The sequence below is a fragment of the Moschus berezovskii genome, chromosome 14, assembly GCF_049115385.1.
Source record: "Moschus berezovskii isolate FMDL1 chromosome 14, NW_MosBer_1.0, whole genome shotgun sequence".
NCBI lineage: Eukaryota > Metazoa > Chordata > Mammalia > Artiodactyla > Moschidae > Moschus > Moschus berezovskii.
The window spans coordinates 57,780,367-57,796,274 of record NC_142473.1 but is presented as its reverse complement, the minus strand read 5'-3'; the positions used below and the strand labels follow the sequence as shown (position 1 = coordinate 57,796,274).

Below are 15,908 nucleotides of genomic sequence, written 5' to 3'. Positions count from 1 at the left end.
TTTGTTTTTGTGTATAGAGAGGATGGAGTTGGAGGGAGGCATGAAAACACGATGTGAGTCATCTGTCTCTCATGTGCTTAGAAATAATTACCTAAGCCTCATCCACTTGGTGACACAAATGAGGTCACGTTGATGGTAGTACCTGAAATACCACCACTTCCTGCCCCACGTGTGTGATTCAGGACCTCAGCCTGTTAAATCCCCATCTCACGTGTTTCTGAAAATCCTCAGAATTTGAATTTTAATTTAAGAAAAGACTTCGCAGTTCCATACTGATGTGTGCACTCTACAAAGTCATTTAGAGGAGAGCCTCACTGTGGCCAGGAATGGTGCCCTTCATCTGTCTTACCTTACCCAACTTGGCCTCTGCCAGGGTCGTTATCTCCAAGTGCTTCTGTGGTTACCAGTTCTTGGGGTGACACAACATACTTGGGAGCCTTCCCTGGCCCCAAATCGTGCAGTGTTCTTCCTATAGAATGTTTCCCTAAATTTTGCCACCCTGGTATTTTCCATGAACATTACTAATGCCTCTCCATCCTGCCCCAGCTTGGTCTCACTGAGTCCATCAGTGGATATGTACAACCTTTCTCCATATGAAAGATTGGATGTGTGAGTGAGGTTTGGGGAAGGGGGTCAGTTGGAGAGGGGATTACACTTTCTGGTACCTCTCTCTGAAGAAACCATTCTTGGGCACTAGAGAAGTTTCCAAGGTGGTTAGGCTTCTTTATTTTGGTGGGAGGGGGCCACACGACACAGCATACGGGATCTTGGTTCTGAACAAGGGATTGAACCCATGTCCTCTTGCTTCAGAAGGCTGGAGTCTTAACCACTCGACCATGAGAGAAATCCCCTGGTTAGGCCTCTTGGTTGATTCCCTATCCTCCATTTCTTCCTGGGAATGATGGAGCTTGTCCCGTGCCCTTGATCATCACCCCAGGTCTTTGTGCACACAGGGAGGCGTCTGCCACATCGCTGACCACCAAGAGGTACATCCTGAGGTTCCCAGCGCTGGAGACACTGATGCTGGATGACAACAAACTCTCCAGCCCCAACTGTTTTGTCAGCCTGGCCGGGCTCAGGAGGTAAAGCTAAAAGCCTCTCTCTGCAGGGCCCTCTGTAACCCCCATCCTTGCTCACACCTTGAGTGCTGCTCTGGAAGCCAAAAGGCCTGGCTTTAAATCCCAGTTCCTCCACTTATCTCAGCTGTGTGGCCGTGGGTAAGTCATCTCCCCTCTGAGCTTTAGCTCCAGCCAAAAAAGTGGGGCATTAGTAAAGATATTTCTGATCACATGATTGGTTTAGAAGCAGCAAAGAGATTAGGATGGGATGTTATCAGAAACGGGATCCTAACCCTAAGAGAGGAGATGGAATTAAAGAAAAAAGAATGAGAATCAGAAAGATAAGTTAAACTCTGAGCTCCACCTGTAGACGGCCCTCTATACATCCACAGATTCAACCAACATAGAATCCATAATTGTGGAGGCCTGACTATATTTGGTTAAAGCAATGAAATGCTGGCCTTTAAATGATTAAGTTTTAGATCTCTGGAGATTTTACTTGGGGTTCAAATGCCAGTTACTGAACACTACTTTGTGCCACATTATTTACATATCTTTTCATTTAATCCTCACAAGAACTTCAAAAGGTTAATAAATGCTACCCCCATTTTAGAGGTAGGGATATTAAGACCCAGAGAGGGTAAGTCACTGGCTCAAGGTCACAGAGGAGGAGTAAGTGTCCAAGACTGATTCCATGTTCTTTCCCTAAAGTTGCTTGGTAAATGTCCCTGAGGTATCATTACTGCTGTGATTCTGTATTCACTTTCCTTAATTGAAGACTGAAGAAGTTAAGCCTGGACCAAAACAGGATTTTCCGGATCCCGTACCTACAGCAGGTTCAGCTCCGAGATGGGTCTGGAGACTGGGTTGGAGGCAGGGGGAGTCCCCGGAAACAGCCCCAGTCCATGCTGCAGCCCAAGTCGTGGATATATGATGCCTCAGATGACCAGCCGGATTATACTATACTGCCCATGAAAAAGGATGTTGACCGGACAGGTTAGTGTTACCCCTTGTTAAAGAGACTCTTGACCCATGGTGTGAATAAGCTTCTAAGAATTGATTCTGAAAGTCTATGGCTCCCTGGGGAGCCCTGCTTCTCAACTGCTGGGCCTGGGGAGATTGCAGTCTCACATGAAATATTTCAGTAACTTCCTACCTGTTCTATCGGTCAAGATGTTTTTACAACTCAGGTACAAGTGGATTTTTTTTTTCTTTTTTATCTCAAATAGTAAGAGGCTAGAAGTAAGGCTTTCCAGTGATGGTTAATTCTGGGGTTCATTGGCATTCTCAAGGGACTCAGGCTCCTTCCATCCTCTCTTCTCCATCCTGGGCCTGCTTGCTTGTCCTTCCTTGTTTGTCCATTTGCATTTCTTCTTTGGAAAGATATCTATTTGTATCCTCTTGATGGTTTATTTTTTTTCTACTGAGTTTTGAGTTTTTAAAAAATTACTTTTTGGATAGGAATCCCTTGTCCAGATACAGTAATTAAAAATATTTTCTCCCCTTCATTAGGTTGTATTTTCATTTTGTTCATGGTTCCCTTTGCTGTTCAGAAGCTTTTTAGTTTGAGGTGTACAGCAGAATGATTCAGTTATACATTTATATGTATATGTTTATATTTTCTTGATCCTTTTCCACTGTCATTTATTATAAGATTTTGAAAATAGTTCCCTGTACTATACAGTAAATCCTTGTTGTTTGTCTATTTTATATATAGTGGTATGCCTGTGTTGATTCCATACTCCTAATTATGCTTCCTCTTTCTTCCCGTTTGATAACCATAAGTTTGTTTTCTGTGTGCGTTTTTCTGTTTCATAAATAAGTTCATTTGTACTATTTTTTAAGTTCTACATATAAATGATATCATATGATATCTTTCTCTGTATGACTTCACTTAGTGTGATAATCTCTAGGTCCATGCATGTTGCTGCAAATGGTATTATTTCACTCTTTTATATAGCTGAGTAATATTCCATTGTGTGTATATCATGTCTTCTTTATCCATTCATCTATTGATTGACATTTAGGTTGCTTCCGTGTAGTGGGTGTCATATAGAGTGCTGCTCTGAACATGGTGGGGTTACATATTTCATTTGAAATTAGTGTTTTCATCTTTTCTGGGTATATGCCCAGGAGTGGGGTTGCTGAATCATATGGTAACTCTATTTTTAGTTTTTTAAACAACCTCCATACTGTTTTCCATAGCAACTTCATCAATTTACATTGCTACTAACAGTGTACAAGGGTTCCCTTTTCTCCACACCTGCTCCTACATTTATTATTTGTAGACTTTTAGTCCTTCTGATCTGTGTGAGATGATACTTCATTGTAGTTTTGATTTGCATTTGTCCAATGATTAGCAATGTTGAGCATCTTTTCATGTGCCTGTTGGCCATTTATATGTCTTCTTTGGAGAAATAAAGGAATGTTCTAGTTCTGTAAAAAATGTCACGGGTAAATTGATTGCATTAAATTGTAGATTACTTTGGATAGTGTGGCCATTTTAATAATATTAATTCTTCCAATCTAGTCTATGGTATATCTTACTATCTCTTTAAATCATCTTCATTTCCTTTATCAATGTTTTGCAGTTCTCAATATATAAATCTTTCACCTCCTTAGTCAGGTTTATTCCTAACTATTTTATTCTTTTTTATTTCAATTTTAAAAGGAATTTTTTTTTTCCTTTCTCTTTCTTATATTTCTTTGTTAGTGTAAAGAACTACAAGTGGTTTCTGTATGTTAATCATTTTTAAAATTTTATTTATTTATTTATGGCTGTGCTAGGTCTTCATTGCTGTGTGAGCTTTTCTCTAGTTTTGGCAAGCAGGGGCCATTCTCTAGTCGTGGTGCACAGGCTCTCATTGCAATGACTTCTCTTGTTGCAGAACATGGGCTTCAGGGTGCTCAGGCTTCAGTAGTTACGGCACCTGGGCTCAATAGTTGAGGCTCCCAGACTCTAGAGCACAGACTCAATAGCTGTGGTGAATGGGCTTAGCTGCTCTGTGGCATATGGGAGCTTCCCGGATCAGGATCAAATCTGTGTTTCCTGCCTTGGCCAGTGGACTTTTTACCACTGAGCCACCAGGGAAGCCTTCTATATGTTAATCTTGTATCCTGCTACCTTACTGAACTCATTTATCAATTCTAGTAGTTTTGTGTGGAGCCTTTAGGGTTTTATATATATATATAGTATAATGGTATCTGCATATATGACAATTTTGCCTCTTCCCTTTCAGTTTAGATACCTTGTATTTCTTTTTCTTGTCTGATTGCTGTGGCTAGGATTTCCAATACCATGTTGAATAGAAGTTGTAAGAGTGGGAGTCCTTGTCTTGTTCTAGATTAGCTGAAAGGCTTTCAGCTTTTCACAGTTGAGTATTATGTTGGCTATTGTCATAAATAGCTTTAATTATGTTGAGATATGTTCTTTCTGTACCCACTTTGGCAAGAGTTAATTTTTTTATCATGAATGAATATTGAATTTTATCAAATGCTTTTTCTGCATCTATTGAGGTGATCTTGTGATTATTGTCATTTCTTCATGTATCACATTGATTTGAGTCAACACATCTGTTCTCTATGTCTGCATCTCTATTCCTGCCCTGCAAATAGATTCATCAGTAATATTTTTCTGTATTTTATATATGTGTGTGTGTTAATATGTGATATTTGTTTTTCTCTTTCTGACTTACTTCATTCTGTATAACAGGCTCTGTGTTCATCCACCTCACTAGAATGGACTCAAATTTGTTCCTTTTTATGGCTGAGTAATATTGCCGAAGAATTGATGCTTTTGAACTGTGGTGTTGGAGAAGACTCTTGAGAGTCCCTTGTACTGCAAGGAGATCCAACCAGTCCATTCTAAAGGAGATCAATCCTGGGTGTTCATTGGAAGGACTAATGCTGAAGCTGAAACTGCAATACTTTGGCCACCTCATGTGACGAGTTGACTCACTGGAAAAGACTCTGATGCTGGGAAAGGTTAGGGGCGGGAGGAGAAGGGGACGACAGAGAATGAGATGGCTGGATGGCATCACCGACTCTGTGGACATGAGTTTGAGTGAACTCCAGGAGTTGGTGGTGGACAGGGAGACCTGGCGTGCTTTGATTCATGGGGTCACGCAGAGTCGGACACGACTGAGCGACTGAACTGAACTGAACTGAACTGAATATTGCATTGTATATATGTACTACAACTGCTTTATCCATTCATTTGTTGATGGACCTGTAGGTTGCTTCTCTGTCCTGGCTATTGTAAATAGTGCTGAAAACATCGGGGTGTGTGTGTTTGTTTTAGTTGCTAAGTCATGTCTGACTCTTTGCGACCCCATGGACTATAGCTTGTCAGGCTTCTTTGTCCATAGGATTTCCCAGGCAAAGCATACAGGAGTGAGTTGACATTTCCTTCTTCTGAGGATCTTCCCAACCCAGGGATTGTACCCGCATCTCCTTTGGTTCAGTTCTTTACCACTGGCAGGCGGATTCTTTACCACTGAGCCAACTGGAAAGCCCCGAACATTGGGATATATGTGTCTTTTTCAATTATGGTTTTCTCAGGGTACATGGCCAGTAGTGGGATTGCTGGGTCTTCATGGCTACATGTGGGCTATTCTCTAGTTGTGGTATGTGGGCTTCTTATTGTGGTAGCTTCTCGTGTTGCAGAGTGCGGGCTCAATAGTTGTGGCACACGGCTTAGTTGCTCCACGGCATGTGGGATCTTCCCACACCAGGGACTGAACTGGTGTCCCGTGTCGCAAGGTGGATTCTTAACCACTGGATCACCAGAAAAGCCCAGCACTTTAATCATTAGTCTTTATAAAGTTTCCCTTGCCCTATTTTATTTTTTTTCCTTCATTCTTAATCCCTCCTACCATTTCCCATTTTCATGTAAGTATCTGTTTTTGTGCTGAGTATATTTTCCTGGATATATGAATATATCTTTGTAAAATATATTAGTTTGTGTGTAATGTGTTTTTAGTTTACATAATGGTAATCCAACCAGTCCATTCTAAAGGAGATCAGTCCTGGGTGTTCATTGGAAGGACTGATGCTAAAGCTGAAATTCCAATACTTTGGCCACCTCATGCGAAGAGTTGACTCACTAGAAAAGACTCTGATGCTGGGAAGGATTGGGGGCGGGAGGAGAAGGGGACGACAGAGGATGAGATGTCTGGATGTCATCACCGATTCGATGGACGTGAGTTTGAGTGAACCCCGGGAGTTGGTGATGGACAGGGAGGCCTGGCATGCTGTGATTCATGGGGTCGCAAAGAGTCAGACACGACTGAGCAACTGAACTGAAATGGTAATATGCTGTTGAGCCCATTCTGTTACTTAATTTTTTTTTTCCACTCAGCACTCTTTTTAAGGTTTTTCTTATTGCTATATGCCCATCCAGTTCTTCCTTTTATCTGAGGCATAATATTCCACACTGTGCTCTAACCACACTTTATTCATCTATTCCCTTGCTAATGGACACCTATGTCACCTAACCTTGTGTATGTTTCTTGCATATACCTCTGGCCAGAGTTTTTCTGGAATATTTACCTAGGAGTGAGTTTGTTGGATCACAGAGTATATGCATACATAGTTTAAATAAGTGCCACTTGATTGTTGTTCAAAATGGTGGCTCTGGTATACACTCATACTTGAAGAACATCAGAGTTCCTGTTTCCCTCCAACTTGCCTGCACTTGATATTTCCAAGCTTTTTAATTGTTCTAATTTTTGTTATTTTGGTAGGTATAAAGTGATATTTCATTGTTTTAATTTCTATTTTATAAATATTGGTGATGTTAAGTATTTCTTCATTTACTTAGTTTTCAACTTTTATGAATTGCTGTTTCATATCCCTTGATAGTTTTAATATTTTCAATCTCTTCTTTTATTTTGTAATCACCTGACTGTTTATTTCATCTGCAATGGTAGAGATGACATTTTGAAGAGAAATTCTTAAGTTTGATTTACCCAAGTATATTAGTTTGCTAAGACTGTCAGAATACCACACACTGTTTGGCTTAAACTACAGATATTTATTTTCTCATGGTTCTGGAGGCTAGAAGTCCAAGATCAAGGTGTTGGCAGATTTAGTTTCTTTTTCAGCCTCTCTCCTTTGCCTTATAGAAGGCTGTCTGCTTGCTGTATCCTCATTTGGTCATCTCTCTGTCTGAATTGTCTATGTCCTAATCTTCTCTCTTCTTACAAGGAGAACCTTCATATTGAATTAGGGTCTATCCTAATGAGCTTATGAACCTCAGTTACTTTTTTAAAGATGCTGTTTCCAAATACAGTCTCATTCTGAGGTACTAGGGGTTAGGACTTCAACATATGAATCAGGGAGGTGGTAGGGGATGACACAATTCAGTCCATCACACCAAACTGGTACAGTTTTATCATATGGCTTATGCCTTTGGGTTCTTGTTTAAGTATCTCACTTTCTCATGGTCACACATATAGTTTCCTATGCTGTATTGCTTTCATTTTGCTGTTTGATTTGATTCTTTCAAAGAGGGTTTGCATATAACAGATTTTTCTCAGCCCATAAAATACCCCAAATTACCCTTTTTTGTCATCATACTTGAATGCTAGCTCACTGAATAGAGAACTGTAGCCTTAAAATAATTTTTCCTGAGAACTTTGAAGATATTACTTGACTGCCTTCTAAATCCATTGTTGCCATGAGAAGTCTGATACCAATCTGATTCCCATCCCTTTGTAGGAAACCTATTTTTGCTTCCTGGAATAAGATTTCCCTTTTTTCCTTTGGAAATTTGACTAAGGTGCTTCTGCGTATGTGGTTCTTTTTTGTTCATTTTGTTAGGTACTTTGTTCTTTCCAAGATAGTTTCCTTTATCTTGGAAAATTTTTTTTATCCTTCATTCCATTCTCTGTTTTATGAATTAGCTCTTCAGATGGACCTTTTCTTCTGTACAAGACATTTGTTAAATCTTTTATTTGATTATCATACTTTAAAATTACAAAATTAGTAACAGTTTCTCTTCCATAATGACCTAATTTTGTCTTGAAATAGTCTTTTGAATTCCTTAGAAGACATTAATTATTCTATTTAAAGTTTTTATTCTTTTGGTTAAATGACCTCTCTTTTTTTCAGATGCTGGTTCTTCTTTTATATTTCATAGCTTTCTTTCATGGTGCTAATTTTCCTCAAATATTAGGAAGTTCCTGACTGTATATCTCTTGAATGGTTCCCAGTCTGAACCTTAGAACCCAGATTCTGGTTTCTGGAGTTCTTTCTTGTAACTGTGGGAAGGGCCAGGGCCTGAGTTCAGATAGAGTGTACCTCAGTTCATCTTCCTAGATGTGGGGGCTCTCTATCTCCCCAGAAGATCACTGCTTAGCACTCACACTTATGACCATGGCTCATCCTTTAGCTAACTCCTGCTTTTTTCCTTCAACAAACCTTTCACAGATTCTGGAGTTGTTCTTGCCACATGGTCAGATCAGAGATCAGTCGCTCAGTCATGTCCGACTCTCCGCGACCCCATGAATCATAGCACGCCAGGCCTCCCTGTCCATCACAACTCCCGGAGTACACTCAAACTCATGTCCACAGAGTCGGTGATGCCATCCAGCCATCTCATTCTCTGTCATCCCCTTCTCCTCCCGCCCCCAACCTTTCCCAGCATCAGAGTCTTTTCCAGTGAGTCAACTTGTCGCATGAGGTGGCCAAAGTATTGCAGTTTCAGCTTTAGCATCAGTCCCTCCAATGAACATCCAGGACTGATCTCCTTTAGAATGGACTGGTTGGATCTCCTTGCAGTATAAGGGACTCTCAAGAGTCTTCTCTAACACCACAGTTCAAAAGCATCGATTCTTCGGCGATCAGCCTTCTTCACAGTCCAACTCTTACATCCATACATGACCACGGGAAAAACCATTGCCTTGACTAGACGGACCTTGGTTGGCAAAGTAATGTCTCTGCTTTTTAATATACTATCAAGGTTGGTCATAACTTTCCTTCCAAGGAGCAAGCGTCTTTTAATTTCATGGCAAAAGTAGGAAGTCAAGAAACACCTGGCGTAACTGGCAAATTTGGCCTTGGAGCACGGAATGAAGCAGGGCAAAGGCTAATAGAGTTTTGTCAAGAGAATGCACTGGTCATAGGAAACACCCTCTTCCAACAACACAAGAGAAGACTCTACACATGGACTTACCAGATGGTCAACACCGAAATCAGATTGATTATATTCTTTGCAACCAAAGATGGAGAAGCTGTAAACAGTTAGCGAAAACAAGACCAGGAGCTGACTGTGGCTCAGATCATGAACTCCTTATTGCAAAATTCAGACTTAAATTGAAGAAAGTAGGGAAAACCACTAGACCATTCAGATATGACCTCAATCAAATCCCTTATGATTGTACAGTGGAAGTGAGAAATAGATTTAAGGGACTAGATCTGATTGATAGAGTGCCTGATGAACTCTGGACGGAGGTTCGTGACATTGTACAGGAGACAGGGACCAAGACCATCCCCATGGAAAAGAAATGCAAAAGAGCGAAATGGCTGTCTGAGGAGGCCTTACAAATAGCTGTGAAAAGAAGAGAAGTGAAAAGCAAAGGAGAAAAGGAAAGATATAAGCATGTGAATGCAGAGTTCCAAAGAGTAGCAAGGAGAGATAAGAAAGCCTTCCTCAGTAATCAATGCAAAGAAATAGAGGAAAACAACAGAATAGGAAAAACAAGAGACCTCTTCAAGAAAATTAGAGATTCCAAGGGAACATTTCATGCAAAGATGGACTCGATAAAGGACAGAAATGGTATGGACCTAAGAGAAGCAGAAGATATTAAGAAGAGGTGGCAGGAATACACAGAAGAACTGTACAAAAAAGATCTTCACGACCAAGATATTCACGATAATGTGATCACTGACCTAGAGCCAGACATCTTGGAATGTGAAGTCAAGTGGGCCTTCGAAAGCATTTCTACTAACAAAGCTACTGGAGGTGATGGAATTCCAGTTGAGCTATTTCAAGTCTTGAAAGATGATGCTGTGAAAGTGCTGCACTCAATATGCCAGCAGATTTGGAAAACTCAGCAGTGGCCACAGGACTGGAAGAGGTCAGTCTTCATTCCAATCCCAAAGAAAGGCAATGCCAAAGAATGCTCAAACTACCGCACAATTGCACTCATCTCACACGCTAGTAAAGTCATGCTCAAAATTCTCCAAGCCAGGCTTCAGCAATATGTAAACCATGAACTCCCAGATGTTCAAGCAGGTTTTAGAAAAGGCAGAGGCACCAGAGATCAAATTGCCAACATCCGCTGGATCATGGAGAAAGCAAGAGAGTTTCAGAAAAACATCTATTTCTGCTTCATTGACTATGCCAAAGCCTTTGACTGTGTGGATCACAATAAACTGTGGAACATTCTGAAAGAGATGGGAATCCCAGACCACCTGACCTGCCTCTTGAGAAACCTGTATGCAGGTCAGGAAGCAACAGTTAGAACTGGACATGGAACAACAGACTGGTTCCAAATAGGAAAAGGAGTGCGTCAAGGCTGTATATTGTCACCTTGCTTATTTAACTTATATGCAGAGTACATCATGAGGAACGCTGGGCTGGAAGAAGCACAAGCTGGAATCAAGATTGCTGGGAGAAATATCAATAACCTCAGATATGCAGTTGATCATGGCATCTGGTCCCATCACTTCATGGGAAATAGATGGAAAAACAGTGGAAACAGTGTCAGACTTCGTTTTTTTGGGCTCCAAAATCACTGCAGATGCTGATTGCAGCCATGAAATTAAAAGACGCTTGCTCCTTGGAAGGAAAGTTATGACCAACCTTGATAATATATTAAAAAGCAGAGACATTACTTTGCCAATGAAGGTCCGTCTAGTCAAGGCAATGGTTTTTCCCGTGGTCATGTATGGATGTGAGAGTTGGACTGTGAAGAAGGCTGATCGCCGAAGAATCGATGCTTTTGAACTGTGGTGTTGGAGAAGACTCTTGAGAGTCCCTTATACTGCAAGGAGATCCAACCAGTCCATTCTAGAGGAGATCAATCCTGGATGTTCATTGGAGGGACTGATGCTAAAGCTGAAACTGCAATACTTTGGCCACCTCATGCGACGAGTTGACTCACTGGAAAAGACTCTGATGCTGGGAAAGGTTGGGGGCGGGAGGAGAAGGGGACGACGGAGAATGAGATGGCTGGATGGCATCACCAACTCGATGGACATGAGTTTGAGTGAACTCCGGGAGTTGGTGATGGACAGGGAGGCCTGGCGTGCTGTGATTCATGGGGTCGCGGAGAGTCGGACACGACTGAGCGACTGAACGAACGAACGAACGAACGAATGCAGTTGACACTACCCTTATGGCAGAAAGTGAAGAGGAACTCAAAAGCCTCTTGATGAAAGTGAAAGAGGAGAGTGAAAAGGTTGGCTTGAAGCTCAACATTCAGAAAAGAAAGATCATGGCATCTGGTCCCATCACTTCATGGGAAATAGATGGAAAAACAGTGGAAACAGTGTCAGACTTTATTTTTTTGGGCTCCAAAATCACTGCAGATGCTGATTGCAGCCATGAAATTAAAAGACGCTTGCCACATGGTATTCTACCCATATTATTGCTTATTTCATTTTAATGTAACCTTCTCAATATAGTATCATTAACATGCGGAAGGGGTCCCATTAGTCAGGGCAAAAGTGAGTGGTCCCTGCATAGGATTCAGACGCAGCAGATGCTTTGCTTTATTGGGTTGAACTCAGCTCTTTATTGGCTCCTCTTTGTCTGATGATTTCAAGAATGAAATCATTCTGCAGCCTCCTTCTCACTTGTCTCTCCTGAATTCACTGTTTTTAACGCATTCTATTTCTACTAATATAACAGTATTTTCAAATCCTCCGACAGAATATCTTTTATATACATTTTCCTCTTCTAAAACAGATGGTTTGCCTTCTGACCAATACTGACTGCCCTGTAGTTCTGAGGCTCACAAGATCTTGCATGGTACAAAGTCAGGAAGAAGATCAGTGTGGCTGATATATAGAAGATATATACTGGAGAAGTAGGCAGAGGTGAGATCAGGCCGGATCTCTAAAGCCTGGCCAAGGAGTTTGAATTTGTTCCAAGCACAAAGGCGTATTACCCATCGCATGTCACAGCTGGTTCCTCTTCCTAGTTAGCACTGAAGCTCAGAACCAAGGAGTACCCCCTCCGGGAGATACTCTGCTGCACACAGTGGGTGGCAGACGCAGACCCTGGCCTCCTGGGGGTCAGTAAGTGCTCTCACCAATCTCCATTCTTTTCTCTTATATTTCAGAGGTCGTGTTCTCATCTTATCCTGGATTTTCAACCTCAGAGGTAGGAAATGCCTACTTTATATGTGTGTCCTTGCATTAGAACAGGGGGATGACCTAGAGGGAGGATATGGAGAGGAGGGAGGTGGGAGGGGGGTTCAAGAAGGTTAACACATGTACACCCAGGGCGGATTCATGTCAATGTATGGCAAAACCAACCAATATATTAATGTAAAGTAATTAGGCTCCAATAAATAAATAAAGGCAAGGAGAAAAAAATAATAAGTTGACGGAGCCATGAGAGGCATTTGCGTATATAACAGTGAGGAAGCCCATTCACTGAACATGTGTTTCCTGAGTCCCGACCATGTGCCAGGCGCTATGCTGGCCTATGGAGATGTAGCAGGGGACTCAACCAACAGGTCCCAGGCCTCACACAACCCACAGACCAGCTTCCATTGTTCTTCAGTGGGGATGGTTCCTGCCTCAAGTGAACAAGCTGGCATTGAACTGAGGCTGCCACTAGGATGAAGCCCAGTAGTTCCTTAACAAGAGCCCCCACCCCAAAGCTAGAGTGATCCTGGCCAAACACACTCCCATCTGGGATCTAATCCTTGGTGTCACAGGCTTAGACACTTGATTTTTATCAGCACAGAAAATTGTCTTTTTTTTCAGGGTAGATGCTCACTAAACAAGTTCAAGAAGACTGACACACTAATATTTATCTATTTTCTCACTTACTCATTTATGGTAAGAAGTACCATTATGCAGTTAGGAAACCTGCATCCTTGGGTCACAACTCAGTATACCCCCTCCCCACAGATACAGCTGGGTGAGAAATTATATCAATTGCTGTATTATTGCCACTTAACAACCAACACAGTTGTTGACTTCAAACAATGGCAGTTTATTATTTCTCACAATTATTTGGGTTGGTTAGGTGGTTCTACTGATGTTTAGCTAGGGCACATTCCTGCAGCCGGCAGGTTATCTGGGAGCTGGACTCATAGACAGCTGGCAGGACTTGTCATCTTTATATTATCTTTTCATCCTGGACTTCTTTGCAGCATGGTGGCATTAGACTTCCAAGAGAGCAAGGTTCTGAAATTCAAGCAATGGCATTTTCTGTTCGTCAAAGCAAGTCATAGGCCAGTATAATACTGCAGTGCAGTTCTGTTGCTAACCACCTGGAATTAGCACGAGCCCACAAGAGCAGAGTCCCCAACAAGACTGCCCTCACTTTAGGCACTAGTTGCAAGTGTGGGGGTTCCCAGCCTATTTGTAATGGCAATAAATTCTACAGCTGCCATGATCCCCTCAGGTTCAGTAATTTGCTAGAATGACTCATAGAACTCAGGAGACCATTATACTTCTGATTACAAATTGACTATAAAGGGTGCAAATCAGGACCAGCCAAATGAAAAGATGCACGATGAGGGCTGGGAGGGTTTGAAACATAGAGCCTCTTTGCCCTCTCACTGTGGAATGAATGTATGTCACACTCCCAGGCACAGCTGATGGATTCACCAGCCAGGTAGCTCACCAGAGCCTCAGTGGCCAGGACTTCCATTGGAGTTTCATTGCATGGCCATGATTGATCGAACCGTTAGCTATATGATTGAACTCGACCTCTAGCCCCTCTCACCTCCCCAGAGGTTGGCTGGCTCAAACCCCAGTCCTCTGATCACATGGTTGTCTTTATAGTATGGCCAGCACCCATCCTAAGTCATCTCATTACTGTGAACTCAGGTATGATCCAAGGGGTTATGAATAACAAAGACATTCCTATCACTCTAGAGATTCCAAGGGTTTTAGAAGCTCAGTGCCAAAAACCCAGGACAAAGACCAGACAAATTCTTTATTGTGCAGCAGCCAGTCTGGTTTCAAAGGATTAGAGATACAGACTCCAGGTCTGAGTGGGAGGAACAGCCAGGTCACTCTGCATAAAGTTGTGCCTAACGGATAGAAGGGCTTATGGCCATAGAAGCCAGAGATTATTGGCGGGTTGCTTAGTGCTCAGGTCCCAGTTGTGTGCCATCTGAGAATGTAGAGTGATTTGAATGGATGGAACTTTTAGTGGCCCCTCTATCAACATCAAATATATCCCCCTCTAAGACAGGGCCCTCTGTGACCCAAGCAGAGCCAGTCATGCCCTCAGGTCAGGACCTTCCTGGCCCTGGATAGGGCTAGATACCTCCCAAGCCTGTCTGGTTTTTTCTTGTCTGTGCTTCAGTCTGACTTACCCTCTTTGGCTCACATGGCCTCCCTCCAGATTGGGAATGGCCCAGTTGAGGAGATGCCTTAACAGACTGCCACCACCTTCCCCTCCAGCCTCTGGGAGATTGCATTCCGATTTCCCTGAGAGGAGAGTTCCCAAGCACCATCACTGGTGTCTGTTTTACTCTCACCCATGCCTCATCCACTTGTGGCTGTACAAGGTGGCGCCCAGGAAGAAACAAAATACTTGGCCCAAAGTAGGTGCTCCACAAATGGTCACTGAATGAGCAGGTGAAATATATGTAAGTGACTTGCTCAAGATTATACAGCAGTTAATGGCCCCTAGATGAATCAAGTTCATCTGAAGCCAGTCATTAGTCCAGCATCTGCCCTGTGATTTCCTTTGGCTCTATCTAACTCAAAGAATCAGCAAGTAAATCCAGCAACTTCCATTTTCAACTTGATCATCATCCAGGACTTAGCTGCTGTTTTATCCTGGAATGAAAAACCCTCCACTGTAGGATTGAATGAGTGCATCAGAGCAGTAGTTCAAGGCTCAGCTCACTCCTGCTCTGTCTCCTCACCAGGAAAAGTCCCTGTAATGATGTGAGCATGCACCTGCCCTTTTGCTTTCTGGAGAAATCTTAACCCAACTGTATAGAAGGGCAAGTTCAGGATAAGCCACTAGAGGGAAGAAAGTGGGAGGTGAGCAGGGAGCTTCTGCTGTCTGCACTGCTGCTGTGTCATCCTTTGGCTTCAGAGAACTTGAGACTGGAACTTTGGGTACCAGAGAACAAACTAACTATGTGACATCAGAGAACTTGGAACCAGAACTCTAGGCCTTTGGTGACATCCCCTGCTTATGACCCCAGAAGCCTCCTTTGGGCCAGCTTCTCTGGAATGGTCATTCTTTCCACAGAAAGACCCTCCCTAGGAAGGGTCTGTTTCTTTATCACCAGGGTGCTTTGACTTTGACTCTTTTCCTTCTAAGACGACCAAGGTATGTGCACTTCCGCCCATATTCGAGATCCTTCCTGTGAAGTCACTGAAGGCAAGGAACCAGACGCTGGCCCCGCCCTTCCCAGAGCTGAGGTACCTTAGCCTGGCCTACAACAAGGTGACTCTTGGCTTCTCTCCCTCTTTCCCCAGAAGCACAGGTGGGAGGGTGGAGGTATGAATTGCTCTGGCCTGAAAGCCAACCCTACTGTTCCCTGCATCAGCAGAATGCAGGTTCAGGAATTCTCAGGGTGGGGGTTCTCAGGCTTGGGGAAACAGAAAGCAAGCAGGCAGAGGCAGGAGTCCATAGATTCAGTCACAGATATTGATTTACCACTTAATCAATGGGCACTGGGGATACAATTGCGT

The 15,908-nt window shown here is 42.6% G+C and overlaps 1 protein-coding gene across 1 annotated transcript in view; it reads left to right on the top strand.

The window, feature by feature from the left end:
- Positions 1 to 15,908, top strand: part of XRRA1 (X-ray radiation resistance associated 1) — an 80,278-nt gene that overhangs the window by 42,033 nt on the left and 22,337 nt on the right. Inside the window, exons 9-12 of the mRNA XM_055423674.2 lie at positions 954 to 1,082; positions 1,837 to 2,054; positions 12,350 to 12,390; positions 15,535 to 15,660. Coding sequence (XP_055279649.2) covers positions 954 to 1,082; positions 1,837 to 2,054; positions 12,350 to 12,390; positions 15,535 to 15,660 — 514 coding nt within the window. The remainder of the gene's footprint in view (positions 1 to 953; positions 1,083 to 1,836; positions 2,055 to 12,349; positions 12,391 to 15,534; positions 15,661 to 15,908) is intronic.